Below are 17,234 nucleotides of genomic sequence, written 5' to 3' on the forward strand. Positions count from 1 at the left end.
CGCCTCGTGGAGCAGCGTGGTGGCCGCGGGCGCGCCCCCGCCCGCGCCCCCCGCCGCGCCCGCGCCCGCGCGCCGCCGCTCGCCGCCGCCCGCGCCGGCACCCGACCACTCGCTGTTCTACTTCAACGACGCGGCGCACTCGCTGCGGCCCCCCGCGCCCCCCGCGCCCCCCGCGCCGGCGCCCGACTACGCGTGGCGCGGCCCCGACCGCTCGCCCTTCGCCGCGCCCGCGCCCTCGCCCCGCGACTACCTCGGTCAGTACTTATCTCTTTGCTCGCTTCAGTGTGACTCCCTTACAGAAATGACACCGAAAAAATAATCACTCATTAGAAAGATGACATACTTTGCATCTTCATAAACATAGTGTTCGATCCACAATTATACAATATACTTAATCGAGATACTTATGTATCTTCCCATCATTCTGACATACCCATTAAAAAATGCAAAAATTAAATATGTTGGGTGTATAGCATAGTTTTCTTTAGACGAATTTCCGTGCTATCTTTCTAGATCACAGAAGGTAATAGTGCATGGATATGAAATAAATATGTAGTTATAATAAATCCTCCGGAGTTCCTCAGGGTTCTCACTTGGGTCCCACATTGTTTCATTCTTCGTTGATAATAAAATCGATAAGGTAATCGGGTGCTCATCATGGATCATCAATTTTCAGAAGAGCCGAGCAACCTGACGAACAACGCGTACGGCACGATCGGGTCCCCGTGGAGCGGCGGCGGCAGCGGCGAGGAGCGCGCGTGGGCGTGGAGCGCGGGCGGCGTGCGGCCGCCGCCGGGCTTCGGGCCGCGCCAGCCGCCGCCGCCGCCGCCGCCGGTACCCGCGCCCGCGCCCGCGCCCGTGCGCACCTACGACCCCTTCCACTCGCTGGCCTCCATCTGGGCGCCCGGCGCCTTCGACTGGAGCGTGGACCGCGAGCGGCGCGACCCGCACCCGCCGCCCGCTTCCCAGTAGCCGCCCGCCGCCCGCCGCCGCGGCGCCACGCTAGTCATGTCCTCCCGGCCGCCGCGGCCGCTCAACGCTGAACAAACTCCGACTCTACCGCGACCGAACCGGTGACGTCACGGTGTCGACTTCTACGTGTATCGTCTGTTCAAGACTGAATAAACTTACTAAAATAAATGTACAAATTGTTTTCACTACCTCGAAAAAAAAACCTTTGAATGATAAATGGATGCATAAGTATTTGCCGACCTGACCGGACACCTAATTAATCTGGAAAGAGTAGAAAATGGTACGGCAATGCTTTGCCAACTGCCGAGGCCGACGCTCACATTTACTAGGTGTCACAAATAGCACATTAAGGCACCAGGCTGTTTCACCATCCATTGAATTGATTAATTTTAACTGACGGATAAATGTGATGCCGTCTCTGTTTGTTTTGTTTGCATAGACGGCATACCTACTGCCAAAAATGCAAGCAAGCAGAGTTAGTACGCCAGTGGTGGTAATGGCAGTCAGTTATTTAATTTAAATATTTATTATTGGTCATCAATGTTGGTCTCGGAAAGTGTGAGTAAAATCAAGTCAAAAGTCAAAAGTATTTATTTGCCAGAATACAGTACAGGAAGGTCTTACATTGTATATTTTTATTTCAGTGTATTCAGCCTACATGCAGGCGTGCAAATATTCTGTTGAGAGGCGTATAATTATTTTATTACAATTACAAATTTCCTATGTCAAATATCAAATTAAAATAGATCAAAAATCATAAAAATAATCAAAATAAATCGTTTTGTATTCTAACTGCTAACAGACCGGTTTAGAAGTAGGTATAAATGCACAATGCACCAACGTTCTTTAAATAATGTCAGAATACAAAACAAACTCCTAGTCATCCCTCGGGAACGACAATTTTTTAGGGATAAAAATATCCTATATTTATTCTAGACTTCTAATATGACGTATGCAAAATTTCATACGCGTGAGGCGTGAAAGTGTAACAAACAAACTCACTTTCCCCTTTGAAATATAAACAACTCGTCATTGTCTTACCTTAGTTTTTCAATTTCCCCACAATTTTAGTTGTGAACTTTATATTAGAAGCGATTTTTTTTTTAAAACGTGAACTCAACTTTTCCCGCCAATTATTTTATACGTCCAAGCCATTTGAGACATGGATAAAAATGTTAAGTTTCAAATTAAAACGCCTCTATACTGTCATCGACGACGACGACGATCGAGTTTTTAGCCCCGTTGTTTTTTTAAATGGATTTGACTTGGCAGAATAGGGCAAGGTAAAAGGTCTAACCAAAAAAAACCGGCCAAGAGCGTGTCCGACACGCCCATAATAGGGTTCCGTAGCCATTACGAAAAAATTAAGTAAGAACCGGCTAGACCAACACATTAACAATACAAAGAATACTTGACCAAGAAACAGGCACCTATCAGTTGCTTGCAACTGCCTGCCTGATAATTTATATAATAATAATATTTTTCTAAGGATTTCGTATTTTATACGGAATCTTCCAAGTTTAGGTATATTTTATACCTTAACCTTAGGCTGCTATTTACTCTTAAACTACTAATAATTCTCAAGCAAACTTAGCCGTTATAGTTCCTTGTAAGTTTGATATGTTTACTACCATTGTGAATTTTTTCAAATTTTTCCACCCACCGGTTTAGATTTTAGAGGGAGTACGGACGCCCTATTTTAATGAAAATTTGCTCTTTAAAGTTGAATATTTCGCAAACACATCACTGAATCGAAAAATCGTCTTATGAAACCTCTAATGGTTTTAAAAGACCTATCCAACGATACCCCACACTTTAGGGTTGGATGAGAAAAAAAAACACCCCCACTTTACGTCTATGGGAGGTACCCTAAAAAAAATTGTTTTCTAATTTTTTATTGTACTATTTTGTTGGCATAGTTTATGTATATACCCGTGCAAAATTACAGCTTTCTAGCATTGATAGTCCCTGAGCAAAGCCGCGGACGGTCAGAGACAGACAGACAGACATGACGAAACTATAAGGGTTCCGTTTTTGCCATTTTGGCTCCGGAACCCTAAAAAGCACTGGCTTAGCTCTCATAGTCATCGATATGATATCTCACATAAACATAACATAAGTAATATTATGTTTATGATAATAGCCATTTTCAAATTTTAAAAAAGTTACAACCAAAGTAAGTCATCCATTATCCAATACCAAAATAATCATCTGATGGTGGTAGTGGTTAGAGAACCTGACTATGAAGCTTGAGGTCCCGGGTTCGATTCCCGTGTCGGGCAGATATTTGTATGAAAAATACGAATGTTTGTTCTCGGGTCTTGGGTGTTTAATATGTATTTAAGTATGTATCTATATCTATATAATTATATTTATCCGTTGCTTAGTACCCATAACACAAGCTGTGCTAAGCTTACTTTGGACTATCAATTGGTGTGAATTGTCCCGTGATATTTATTTATTTATTTATTTATTTATGGTACTTAGTAGATTAACATCCTGTTTCACCCATGTTTCACCATTCATTGATTAAGTTTATTTGACGGATAAATTTTGATAAAATAAAACAAAACATAATTTTATTTTCTAAAGAACTCATTATATTCTAATTACAAACTTAGATCTTATAGATATAGATATTATACCATACAAACATTTAAAACAATGCTCATTGATATCCATTATGTTTAGGCTACCTATTCTCTAAAGTAAAATGTTGAACAATATGTACATAAAAGGAAATAAGGATTACTAATGTATGGGCAAAAAACTTTAATCAAATTATCATTTGGCAAAGAAATCATTTGCTAAAACAACTTATCGCAATTTCACAGTTAGTATTTTTTTTTGGCAAATTATTGTTGTAAAATAATTACTGTCATGTTCATATCAGTATTATTTAGTCAAATGTATCGTTTGGCATAAAGCACTCTTCCCAAAATATTGCATAGCATAATAACCTACTTTTCTGATAGCAGTTTGTTTCTGTGGGGGACGCAGTTCTAACCTAACCTACTTTTCTGGTAGCAGTTGGTTTCTGTGGTTGGTGCGTCATTTTGAACAAACATTTTTTTGGAATATAATATTAGCCAAAAGAAAACGTTTGCTTAATAAACATTTGTCATAATAAACCGTGACAGTGCAAAATTATGCAAAATGATAAGTTGACCAAATGAATAAAATGCGAAATGTTAATATGCTAAAGATTCGTTTGGGAAATGAAACTACTGCAATAAGTTTTTTGGGAAGTGAAATTTGGCGAAAAATAATTTGCCGAAACGGCAGTATGTACACACCAGAAGGAAATAGACACTAGGGAGAAATGTTATTGGAGAGGTCATTAAAGTCATGAGCGTGAGACAGTTTAGAATCATTACCAAAATACATACTAAAACACCGCTGATCAATTTCAACCAGAGCATTAATCTTTGCCTGAAGTTGTACATTGAACACATGGTCAACTTACTATGTAATTATGATTGAACAAGTTACACACAGCTGGGATTCATCAAGACAACGGTCAGTTCTTTGCGAGGCACTGTAGGTAAGCAGTAACAGCCCTCAGTAGCGGTACTTGGTGGAGTAGTCTTTAGGGGAGACGACAAGACCGCGTCCCTTGCGCGCGCCGCGGTAGACCGTCTCGAGGATGTCGACCATCTCCTGCTTGTCCTCGAGCGGCCAGTTGATCTTGTTGTTGTTGCCGGTGCCCAGATCGATCATGATGTGCTTGTTGCGGAAGAAGAACATCACCGTGCACGGGTCGTACAGCTCGTACCTGCACCACACAATATTACCTTCAAATGCTGGTTGACAAATTCATTCATTAGGCATGCTCCTGTACGCAGAGACTCCGTCTCTGGACAGGGAACAGTTTAATGTGGTTCTCTGTGGCTTTCCATGAGGCTGACACAGTCACATTTGGTGTACTTAAGCCTCATTAAAATAAGATTAAAAAAAATATGTTGAATAAAAGTTTTTAATTTACAACTTTATATGAAAATTTACATATTTGATACATTATTTTTAATAATATTTAATGTACATAAACATGATGTTCAAAACTTTGCCCTGAATTTTAAGTCGAAGCAAGTGAATGTTTGTGGGTAGAGTAAAAGTTGAGTTGTAAGATTTTGTTTCTAAAACTTACATAGTTTGGTACTTTACTTTTACAAGTGAAGTTAATATTAGGGTGTCAATGGCCCAGTTTACACCAATAACAAAATGTGTGCAGGATGCACAAGTTTAAAGTGGTAAATAAAGTTCTACAATGTAATGCAACTTACACTATTTTTCTAGCACGCCTAAACTGGACTAAAACTAGAAATTTTATACAAAATAATCTATATAATCATGCACTGTGTAAGAGCATAAAGCATTGAGTATTTAAATACTAGTTAATAATATTCCTTCATCAGTGAGGTTTGAAGCATTTTTTTTTTCACTGATGAAAGCCAAAAAGTAGGATTGAAAATGAACACTGACAAAACTAAAATAATGACCAATAGTATCCAAAGTCCAATTAACATAGACCGAAAGACGATAGAATATGTCAATAAATATATATACCTTGGAAAATTCATACAATTTGACATCAACAGAAACGAAAATGAAGTAGACAGAAGGATTAATACAACTTGGAAAAAGTATTGGGCCCAGAAAGAAGTCTTAAAAGGAAACTATAGTCTGAGGCTAAAGAAGAAAATAATGCCCTATTACCCTGCTTAACATATGCTAGCCAGACTGGGACATTCACAAACAAGGTTAAAAACAAAATACTCCCATGATGCTATGGAAAGAAGTATCCTGAAACTGAAAAGAATTGATAAAATATGAAATACTGACATATGCCAGAAAACAAAATTAACAGACGCATTGCAACATGCCTTCAAACCGAAGTGGAAGTGGGCAGGTCATGTAGCTACATATCGGGATAATAGATGGACATTACAAACAATGGAGTGGCTTGGTCTTGCTGGAAAAAGACAAAGAGGATGGCAAAAGAAACGATAGGTTGATGAAATTGTAAAAACAGCTGGAAATAACTGGATGAGCATCGCTCAAAACAAACAAAAGTGGAAAGACATGAAGGAGGCTTTTACCCAATAGGAGCCATAACAGTAACTACTTATCCCTAAAATAATTTATATATCAACTTATTGTACTGTATGGATACATAAAGATTTAATAATAATGAACATGTTCTACAAACTCACATCTTGTTGAAGTCCGGCACCTCGGTGATGTCCACGAGGTAGACCACGGCAAAGTTCTTGACCTTCTCCGCGATGCTGTACAGCACCTCGTCCATCTTCATGCACGTCGGGTCCCAGTCGTGCCCGAAGCGGATCACCTGACCACACGCACATACTTCAGCAATCAACTATTATGTTATTATGTTTAATGCACATATTTTAGTAATTTTCTTACGTTTTGAGAGAAAACGATATGGTAACTCAGCAGTACGCATACCAAACACTAGCACTGAGTAGTATGTATTTAAATTATTCTTTAGAAAGGAGATATTGAGCTTGCAAGATCAAATTTCTAGAATGTTGAATTGAATAACCTAATTGTTACTCACCACTACTCGGTCCTCCTCCGACAGGATGGCCTGGTCCACTTGCCAGCCGTTGTGGAGATGCCCCAGCATGTAACTCATTTTGGTTTAGCTTAAAAACCCCCGAAATAAATATACAAATGAACAAGTATGCGAGTAATGCGAGTAGCGTTTCTGTGATCGAGCAAGAGCAATAAAATAAAATGTCAACCATATGTCAACACAACACAACAACAAGCGCTGTCATGTCATGTATGCTGCTGGGCTACTACGAAACTCGAAACTCGAAGTTCGTATGGTGCCGTTTCTCTCGCTCTCGTATTTAATAGTGTAAGTGTCAAAGGGACCGCACGACACGAACTTCGAATATGGAGTTCATAGTAGCCCAGCTGTCACGCAGACGTCATACGCTTATTGCTGTCACTGTCACTGTCAAAGTGTCCCCCGTAAAAAAGCTAAGGAGTTTTAGTTCATACTGCATCGTCTCGTAAAAGGCCCAATTTATGCTTAGAATACTTACTAATATTATATGAAATGTGAAACTAACTGTATCCATCTGGCGTGTCCGTCCTCAACACGCTTAACCTTTTGACCGCCGTATTCTAGTAATAAGACGCCCAACCCAATGTCAAGCCACTATCGCCGTAAGTAGTCTTATATAGTTCAAAATGTCATATAGTTTCGGTGTAGGTGGCGATACGGGCACGTACGAATGAAAAAGTATTGGTGGTTAAAAGGTTAAACCGCTGAAGGAATGTAGTCGAACTAAAACATGCTAGGCGGGCATAGTCAGCAACATCCAAGACTCAAGTACCTACTCCTACTACAAACATTTATATTCAACATACAAGTATTAGCAAAAAATATTCGCAAAAAATTGTCGCAGTTCTACCTAAAACTGGTCCTCGCTTCGCTCGTCGTCGTACCTAACCTAACCATACCTGCCTTAGTGGAATAGGTACAATTGGCTAAGTAAAGTTTTTTGAGAGAGGCGCTAATTATATTTTTTTTCGATAGTCGACGTCTTAATAATCGAGAAACTGCAGCTCTTTTATTTTTATTTCCTCTTATTAATTAGAAATATTTTTTTAAGTGGTCGATATGACGTTTGTGAGATTGAAATTGCAGAACCGTTGAGGGCTTAGTACTTAGTAGAAAAACTAAAAAAAAAAACGAAGTCAACTGTCACTGCTGTCACTGTCAAGTAGAATCTAACCTAAAACCGTTTTATTTACTTTGCGATTTGGTGCGATCAGTGTTTTTTGGATAATTTTTAAAAGACCTCTCAGCACAAACTCAGTACTTTAAAATTTGCCGCATTTCTCCACGACCTTTGCATGATAATTGGACCACGATTGGATAGTTTCGACGACTATTTTGGCTCTGCTTCTTCGACAACGCTATCTTGCAGTCTCGACGACACTTGGCTTGATATTTGGACTGCCTTACGAGTAAATTCGAATCACAGTATCCCTACAATGGATTCAGACGACTCCGACAGTATTCGAGTTGAAATGGAGCATTACAGAAATGTTCTCTAATGCTTTGTACGTTGGTCTATGAAATACAGACGAGATTTCAGAATTCTGCGTATTTATGCATCCTAGTCTTTACAAGCGACTTGGTGCAAGTCAGCTTCATCTTCCACTGCAAGTTGCTCATCAACAACATGATATACGAACCCTCTAGCCCTTCAACATCAAACACAGCAAAGGAGAACATAACAGAAGGGAGAGATATCGTGTTTTTTTACCAAAACAATAAAAAGGACATGGTCTCAGTAAGAGTCATGCTATACATTAAAATATTTATGCACAAATGGGTTTATATTCTTTATTTCAAAGTGTATTGAAGGAAGAGTTTCTGCTAAATCATTTACAGAATGAAGTGGCTTTGTGTGGCTACTAAAAAGGGGTGATTCCATATAAAGTCATAGCGACCTTGAGGTTACATGTGAAATGCGTGATTTGAAGATTAAAAGAATCCGTATTTTTGAAGCGTCTCTGTTATTAACCATAACCACATAAAATTATGTAGACAAAGCTGTCTTATTGCATGTGTTTTAGATAGTTTTAGTTAATTTGCAGAGTAATATAATAAAAATGCAATAATTTATGTTTTATTTATTTCATAAATGTACAAATTATCATAAAAACGTTTAGCATAAGCTAAACGCATTGCATGTGTTTTAGATGGTTTTAGTTAATTTGCAGAGTAATATAATAAAAATGCAATAATTTATATTGTTTTTATTTCATAAATACACAAATTATCATAAAAACGTTTAGCATAAACATATGTCTCAAAAGACCTGATTTATTGGAACATGTATATAATATTCCTGGCAAAGGGTAATTTAAAAACAAGTCGTATTTTTAATAAATTAAATATTGTGCCATCCCATAAAGGCATTAGAAGTACTACTAAGAAATACAAGGAAATATAACACAAATATTATAGGTCACTATGTGTTAAACCGGGATTTTAGTTTACTTTTGCATCAAAAGATGTCACTATCTCGTCTCAAGGAAAAGCTGAATCGCGCTGTAAAGATTTTTCCGGCAGGCTATAAAAGGGCTGTCAATCATATTAAACTTTTCATTTCCTAAGCAACCATGGTTTGATTAACTTGTGTGTTATATGTGTAAACAATATGCGTACCATTGATCATAAGTTATAACAAAACCGTGGTGATTTACTTGTATTTTTAGTACTTGTACTTGTGACAGTGACCCTAGATTGTATTGTTTGTTCTACCAGTTGAACTGGATGTGTGTATATATACTAGCTTTTGCCCGCGGCTTCGCCCGCGTGGAATTCGGTTGTTCCGCGCTGTTCCCTCGGGAACTGTTTATTTTTCCAGGATAAAAAGTAGCCTATATCACTCTGTGGCCCATAAACAATCTCTATGCCAAAATCACGTCGATCCGTCGCTCCAATGCGACGTGAAAGACGGAGAAACTTACAAACACATACACTTTCGCATTTATAATATTAGTATGGATATATATGGCATTCAACCGTTTTATTTGTCTGACTCTAATACATACATGACCGGGAATCGAACCTAATCAAAATCTCTGTGAGCAATGTTACAAATTCTGCACATTTTTTCGTTATTTTTGATGATGTAAATCATAAGTGAGAAGAAACATATTTTACAAGATTTTATTCGACTTGCAATGTACGAGTATGTATGTATTATAATTATAAACCAAAATGAGAATACAAATTTAAAGTACCATTAGCTTAGCACAGCAGTACTTATACTGATTACAGATTAGATGACAATGCAAGACAAGTAACGTCAACAAAAAGTATTGTGAGGAAAAATAAAAGCTTACACAATAAAAACTTGATATAGGCCTCTAGGTGGAAAATCTGCAATCCCCTGGTGTTGCAGTGTTTAGGGCGGTGGTGATCTCATATCAGGAGAACTTGTCGTTTGCCATCCAGTTGAATAAAAAAAAAAAAAAAAAAAAAAAAAAAACCAAAAATGATATTTTAAGAAAAAATTTTGCTGACTGTTCTTTTTATCGACTGTACTTGCATTGTCAACTAAAAATACATTTCTGTATTAAGAGATTGTCATGTTCAAAATTACACTTCCGTGCTAAATCTTAAATCTATTCTATTCTCATCCATTAACCATTGAGGAGTTTCGTGTACTTCTATGCCTCTTTTTTTATGGAAAAATGCATGTCCTTGGAAAAAACAGGTTATGCTCCTTCACTGGCTTTTTCTTGCAACCAAAATAAAAACACCAATGTGTGTTTACATCCACCTGAAAAAAAGATCAAAATTATTATAAATCCTTACTTATATTTAATATTATAAACGTGAAAGGAACTCTGTCGGTCTATCTGTTAACTTTTCATGCTTCAACCGCTGAACTGATTTAGCCGAAATTCATTATGTAGGTAGTTGGAGTCCCGAGGAAGAACATAGGCTACTTTTTACCTCACAGTTTTATCCCGAAAAAATACATAGTACTTGCAGGAAAGCAATAAGCGAATTCTTCGTAGACAGAGTCTCGGGCAACAGCTAGTTATAATATAATGTTTCACTAACCACAGAAATTTTACTCTATCATAATATTTACCAGCCAATGCAGAACAACATCACCTGTCGCATCAATCACATTGTCAGTTGATATCTAAGTAAATGGTCACAATATAGGTAATATGTTTTTGTTATTCTGTGCTCTCAAACAACTTTGGTCCGGCAACATATTCAACTTTTGATGCCCTAAAATGTAATGTAAAAAAATAGACAAGAAACTGTATTGATATACTTTTGTACTTACGTTCATCCATTTTACCGGTGCGGACAAGAGTGCTTTATCTCCTTTGATTTCGGCAACATTGTATACTTATCACTGGTGTCAAAATATTCTAGACTCATAGCCATGTGTGGCAAGTTCCTTGAATCTGCTCGCACAAATTCACTCATTTCGTATTGAAAGGTGAAGCCGCTAAAATAGAAAATATGGTCCAAAAGTCAAGCCAAGTGTCGTCGAGACTGCAAGATAGCGTTGTCGAAGAAGCAGAGCCAAAATAGTCTTCGAAACTATCCAATCGTGGTCCAATTATCATGCAAAGGTCGTGGAGAAATGCGGCAAATTTTAAAGTACTGACTTTGTGCTGAGAGGTCTTTAAAAATTATCCAAAAAACACTGATCGCACCAAATCGCAAAGTAAATAAAACGGTTTTAGGTTAGATTCTACTTGACAGTGACAGCAGTGACAGTTGACTTCGTTTTTTTTTTAACTGTTTCTACTAAGTACTAAGCCCTCAACGGTTCTGCAATTTCAATCTCACAAACGTCATATCGACCACTTAAAAAAATATTTCTAATTAATAAGAGGATATAAAAATAAAAGAGCTGCAGTTCCTCGATTATTAAGACGTCGACTATCGAAGAAAAATATATTTAGCACCTCTTCAAAAAACTTTACTTAGCCAATTATAATCCTACCCTCCTAACTTACAATAAAGGACGTAAGATGTCAAAAGCTCACTATGAAGAATTAGTCCTTTTGTGTTGGCAGGGTAGAATACTTATGTTTTTTTTGATTAGTTTAGATATAAAGCAATGTATTAAAATAGGTTATTTTCAGTAAACCGTAGAAGTTTCTATGTGCTATTATTGGCAGAATAGGTTAAATAAATTAATCTGATGATTCATACCTACTTAGAGACAGATTTGGTTAATTTGATGACCAATATATTTCAGTGACAAATCTAAATTTAAGTAAGTAAGTAAGTTGTTTTATTTGCATAAGTGATTGAAATATCGCGTGCGCAGCGCTGGCAAGTGTCCCAGCTTCACCCAGCACGAGCAGCAGCAGCGGGCAGCGGCCGCGCCGGCGCCGGCCCGAGCGGCGAGGGCCACGGCGAGCTGCGTCACATTTTATTCCGTTGAATTAAGATGACTTGTCGGATTATAAATAACCAGTAGGTAGGTATTTATTCACTTTCCGCGATTGCGTGGCGAGGTTGCCCGTTTTGTTTATTAACCATTTCGCATCGCGTTTGTTTACGGCGGGCGCGGTGCGGGGCGGGGCGGGGGGTTGGCGCCGCGCCAGCGCCGGAACGCGGTCACACCAAAACATTCAGATTTCTCGGGAAAAAATATCAAGCGGACGACTGGTAGAGTTCGTGTCCGATCGAGAGTGTACCCACTGGTCGCAACTCGCGCGCGCTGCAGGCCACTGGCGAGGGCGGAGCGCTGAGGGCTCGGCGTCGGCTGGCGCTGACACCACGCTCGCAGCTCGCGGCGCCGCGCCTGCCAGCTGGGCCAGGCCAGGCCTCCCTCTGAGCTTGCAGTGGCTGCAGGGACTGCAGTGACCATAACAAAGTATTCTGGCGTCATAGCTAGCAGTGCGCGGTAGGTACGTTACTTTTTACAACACACTATCTTAGAACAGATCGAGAGCTTACGGCGGCCCTGGCCTCAATCGGGACTTGTTGACGCACGACGTGACGCTCGATACGCGATTTGAGATATTCGATAAAAGTTAATTCTGATCCTGATTTGCCAACCCGTGCTTTTGTTATTATGTTTTGTGCTCTAAAGATCGCAAAATTTTTAGCGAGTTTTGTTTAGTGTAGGCCTGTGGTGCAGCAGGCCTACTACGAAATTCGAAACTCGAAAGTCGTGTCGTTCGGTTGCTCTGACACTTGTACTATTTAATACGAGAGCGAGAGGGACGATACGACACGAATTCCGAGTTTTTACGCAACTACGAAACTACTACGAAAGTAGCCCTGCAGGTGCAAGAGTATTTAGTTATCAGTGTTTGTTTTTGAATTTTATGAAGGATGTGTCGGTATGTGCAGGTGTTGTGTCGGGGCGGGGGCGGGGGCGGGGGCGGGGGCGGGGGCGGGACAGGCGCAGGCGCAGGCGCGATGGAGGCGGTGTACCCGGCGGCGGCGTCGGCGCTGGCGCGCGGCCGGCGGGCGCGGCGCGAGGCGGCCAACGGCGCGCGCGCAAGGCACCGCACCATGCCGGTCACCTTCGCGGAGATCAAGGTCTGCCATGACGTCACGTCACCCCACAACCCACAACCCACACCCTACAACATACCCGCCCATTTCCATTGCAATTTGTACCGAGTCGAACCACCACGCGATTAATATTTTTGATCGCGTTGGTAAATATATAGTTTTATTTATACTTAGACACAGTTTCCTAAATTGTAATAGCTTCGGGGGCGGTGAAGCGGCTTGGCGTCTAACATGTAGAGTTTTACTTTTGAGTCAAGTATTTTTACTTCAAAGAGTTGTAGAGTTCACATCTCTACGTGCGTGTCATCAAGCTGTTTGATCGTCTCCGAAGCCCATAGTGTTTTTCTTGAATGGCTGATTCTTTTTTTAAGGTTTATCTGCTGTCTTTATTTTTTTAATTTTTTTTTTAATTTATTTAGAAACAAACAGTCTTTCACAATAATTTTGCATTTTAGCTAAAGCTAGGAATTAGTTTATTATGCTTACCTATGATGCACAAACAGACATAGTTATCTACAGAAAACGGGGGTCAGTAATAGTCCCATCCTTGATGGTCGGATTTCAGTGGGACTAAAAGGCAAAGTATTTAAGCATGAGTATTTTGCATAGGTAACATATTTGTCTTTAATTTCCAGGAAGTAGACGAAGAGAACGAGGAGGAGGCGCCGTGCGGCGGCGCGTGCGGCGCGGAGCGCGAGCGGCGGCGGCCCGACGTGCTGGGCGACGCGCTCGGCCGCCAGTCCGCGGAGTACCGGCGCCGCCGCCCGCGCCGCGCCGCGCTGCCCGAGCCGCCCGACGAGCCGCCCGCCTCCGCGCCCGCGCCCGCGCCCGCCTCCGCTCCCGCCCTCGTCACGCGTGCCGGCAGCGAGCCGCTGCAACCGCGTTGAGCTCACCACTTAGCATTTTATCGTAATAAGTATTTCAAATTATCGCAACTGAGACTGCAGAACGTCGAAGATATTTGAAAGGGACGCGGCGTTATTATCGCCGGTAGGATGTGAAACTTTTACCATGTCAACGAACAGATGGCGTAACGTGCAGTTCCTGACGTATGATAGAGCAGTGCGCATTTTTCACCATGTAGAGACATTCAAATTCTGCCGTCCTCATGAATGCCGATAGCGAAACAGGTGTCCTGCTGAGATGTCAAAGACGCCTTGATCACCATTGTCCGAGGTCACCAGCTGCGGCCTGGACGAGGCCGCAGTGATTTGGTGCTAGGTACTTAAGTGTTTTCTTATTTTATTTGATGTTAATGTATAATGTTTTGTATAGTCGTGCTACCATCAAGATATACCACATCGGAAAGTACTCAAAATGTTTGAACACGAGCCATTTGTTGGGCGAGCGCGCCTGCGCCGCATAGTTCAGAGCACCGCGGCTTCCTCAGACTAGAGGCGTCTCTGGCCCATGTAGCGCCCGTGTGCAATCATTAGGTACTTTAACGCCTTCTAGTAAGCGTGCGATCAAAATGGAATAGGGACAAATGTCAATATGTTTCTCTTTAAGGTAGACTTCCGAGTAGAGCGGCTATAGAGCTATATCCGGCGGCGATAGAGCGATAGTATTATGTACCTAGTACGGAAACGTATGAATGAACTAACGTTCGAACGCAGCGCCACTGTCGCGGCGACTGTCACGGCCGCTCTACTCGGAGTCTACCAGAGGTCTTTTTACGTGGGGTTGAGTTATAACGCCCGGTGTCATAACACGGGCGCAAGTTCGTTGAAAGAGCCGCGGCCAGCGCCCGAAACACGTTAACCGCTGTGCCCGTGTGCAATAGTCAACGCAACGCACACCCTGCACCCTGCACCATAGTAAAGCCGCCTCCGGGCATCCCGCCGCTGGGTCCGCAAGCGATGTGCGCGTGTATATCTGATAGCGACTGTACCTAATACCTCATATACCTATTTCTATCTTGTAATATAGTAGAGTAAGTTATAAATGTTTGTACATACTAACCAAAAATATTATATTAAGGATACTTGGAATGAGGGTTGGTTTTTCGAGAGGCGAAATATCGCTAGATGGCGTTAGTATCGTGAGGTCAGTGTTGCCTGCGATTGGCTCATTTAGTTATTTAACCAATCACGAGCGCGACGCAAATGTCAAAGTTGTCAAACGGACTACACGTCCCGTCCCGATACTATACTACTTAAGGTTTGAACTAACGGTCAAATGAGGGCTATCGCGTATGAATTCGCCACTAGAGGCGCTAGTGTAGCGTGAGGTCTCCGAAATGTCAAATCTCATAGTTTTTGGGTGAGCTACGCGGGTTTATTTATAATTAGAATAATTTTGTTAATATTTTGCAATATCTGAAATTAATTATGACAAATATGCATTCCGGGGCAATGAATGTCTGTGTTTTGAGACAGTTTTGTCTTTCGGAAACCTTTGTCCTCCCTTTTTTCCGAACAAAACGGGGACTATGCAACACTTTGGCATGCTCGATATTTTTATTGTACGGTTTTAAGGTGTATTAAATATGATTTTAATCTAAACTTTGTCTTTACGCCCGTAATAACAGACTTTGAAAGCCATACTTAAAAACCTCACGCAACAGTGCGCCATCTAGTGAGACAAAAAATGATAGCCCTCATTGCAACACACGTTTCTCGGTATTTCAAACACAAATGCACTAAAAAAAATACCTACATGTAGGTACATTTATTAGCGGTATTTGTTATGTTTCAATGTAGAAGTTAACACAATCTTAAATAATTTCGTTGTTTCGTTTAAAAACGTGTGCAAATTTTACCGTTAAGTTTCTAATAATAGTGTAGGAAATAAAGGTAGTGGACCCCAACAGTAATTCCTCACCCAGAAAAAACTTTACAGTATGATAAAGTATCAATAAATAAAAAGTATTGTATAAATTTTTAAAGAATAATAATAATATGCTGAGTCAGCGGCCGTTTCACTTTTGCGAGGACACACAAAATCATATATTTTAATTTTTGTATTTCTTTTTTTTTTTGTTTTATTTGTGTTTGCTGTTGTTGTTTTTTAGTTTGGTTGTATTTGTGTGTCTTTGTGAATGTGAATAAATGTCTTCTATTCTATTCTATTCTATATAGGATTTAAGTAAATACTTACCTAAAGTCTTAAATCGTTAATATATTTTTACGGAAAAATGCTCCGTTCAGACTTTCTTCACCGGACATATTCATGTAACGTATTGCAGCAATATATGAAATATCAAATAAAATATCCCAGCAGAAGTACCAATATTAATAAAATATAATTTTTGGGCGTTTCCTCGTCTAACTTTTTCAATGGAATGTCATTTTATTGCCGTTTTATACCTACAAAATGAAAATCTAAAAAAATTACCATGTAACTGTACTATTTTCAGAAAAGTCTTTACTCGCTGTGGAAAAATTCTCTATCTATTTTATTTATTGAATTAAGTTCACAGTTTTCTTTTTATTCAACTATAAAAACATCCAAAAACAAACGAGCGTATTAAAAACTAAACATATCGGGAGTAGGTAGTGTGTACAAGCGGTTTTTTTGTGGATATTTTGGATTTAAGATACGTGACTACAGTAATATACTTATTTAAAAAGAAATCAGGCTGAGAAATTTTCCACTCTCAGTTTTTAATAGTTCTAAAATACATAAATTTGGGTATGTATTTTTTTTGGATTTTCTTACCCGCTACGCCAAATTACATTCTAAGATCATATAAGAAGAAAAAAATGACAGAGCTATTTTCCGATGAAAATGAGCGTCAAAAAAAGGAATTATCATAAAAAAAATATTCTCATGTTTGACAAAAGTTTTTGATCTTTTTCTAAAACACATACTGATACAAATGACTTATTTGGTAAAATAATTTTGAACAGAGGAATTACTCGGCTCAATATATAAACAGATTTGTATTTTTACGTATAAATACTTAACTTTAGGAGTGTTTTTTTTTTGGATATTTATATGGTAGTTTCGGCTCAATACTATACAATAACCAAGCAAAATTTCATCGAGTGAGAAATTAATGCATGGGTCTCCGTAAAACAACTTAATTCATTTCCTACACTATAAAAGGAGTAAGTCATACTCGTAGCGCCAACTGGCCGTCACAGCAACCCGCGTATCGTGGCAGTGGCAGCACGGTATGGCGGGAAATAAAATAAAAACCCGGCCAAGAGCGTGTCGGACACGCCCAAGATAGGGTTCCGTGCCTATAGCC

At 39.9% G+C, this 17,234-nt stretch overlaps 1 protein-coding gene and 1 long non-coding RNA gene across 2 annotated transcripts; one reads left to right on the forward strand and one right to left on the reverse strand.

The window, feature by feature from the left end:
- The first annotated feature begins 61 nt into the window (after positions 1 to 61).
- On the forward strand, positions 62 to 1,144 carry LOC141435484 (uncharacterized). Its single transcript, XR_012452172.1, has 2 exons — positions 62 to 254; positions 677 to 1,144. It is a non-coding gene; the product is annotated as an uncharacterized lncRNA (long non-coding RNA).
- Positions 1,145 to 3,454: 2,310 nt separating this feature from the next.
- Dim1 (thioredoxin-like protein Dim1) lies at positions 3,455 to 6,857 on the reverse strand. The gene is made up of 3 exons (XM_074098134.1): positions 6,554 to 6,857; positions 6,186 to 6,322; positions 3,455 to 4,747 (listed from the first exon to the last, which is right to left on the reverse strand). The coding sequence occupies exons 1-3, from the start codon at positions 6,629 to 6,631 to the stop codon at positions 4,534 to 4,536; spliced, it is 429 nt and encodes a 142-aa protein (XP_073954235.1). The 5' UTR covers positions 6,632 to 6,857; the 3' UTR covers positions 3,455 to 4,533.
- Positions 6,858 to 17,234: the final 10,377 nt, after the last annotated feature.

Source organism: Choristoneura fumiferana, chromosome 15, assembly GCF_025370935.1.
Source record: "Choristoneura fumiferana chromosome 15, NRCan_CFum_1, whole genome shotgun sequence".
Lineage (NCBI taxonomy): Eukaryota > Metazoa > Arthropoda > Insecta > Lepidoptera > Tortricidae > Choristoneura > Choristoneura fumiferana.

What these genes read in the sequence shown, in the direction of transcription:
- Dim1 (XM_074098134.1), bottom strand. Translation starts at nt 6,631, where the DNA reads ATGAGTTACATGCTGGGGCATCTCCACAACGGCTGGCAAGTGGACCAG. An exon ending in CGGAGGAGGACCGAGTAGTG is followed by an intron (nt 6,323 to 6,553) that starts GTGAGTAACAAT and finishes GCGTGTGGTCAG; the next exon opens with GTGATCCGCTTCGGGCACGA. An exon ending in GTGCCGGACTTCAACAAGAT is followed by an intron (nt 4,748 to 6,185) that starts GTGAGTTTGTAG and finishes TGTGTGGTGCAG; the next exon opens with GTACGAGCTGTACGACCCGT.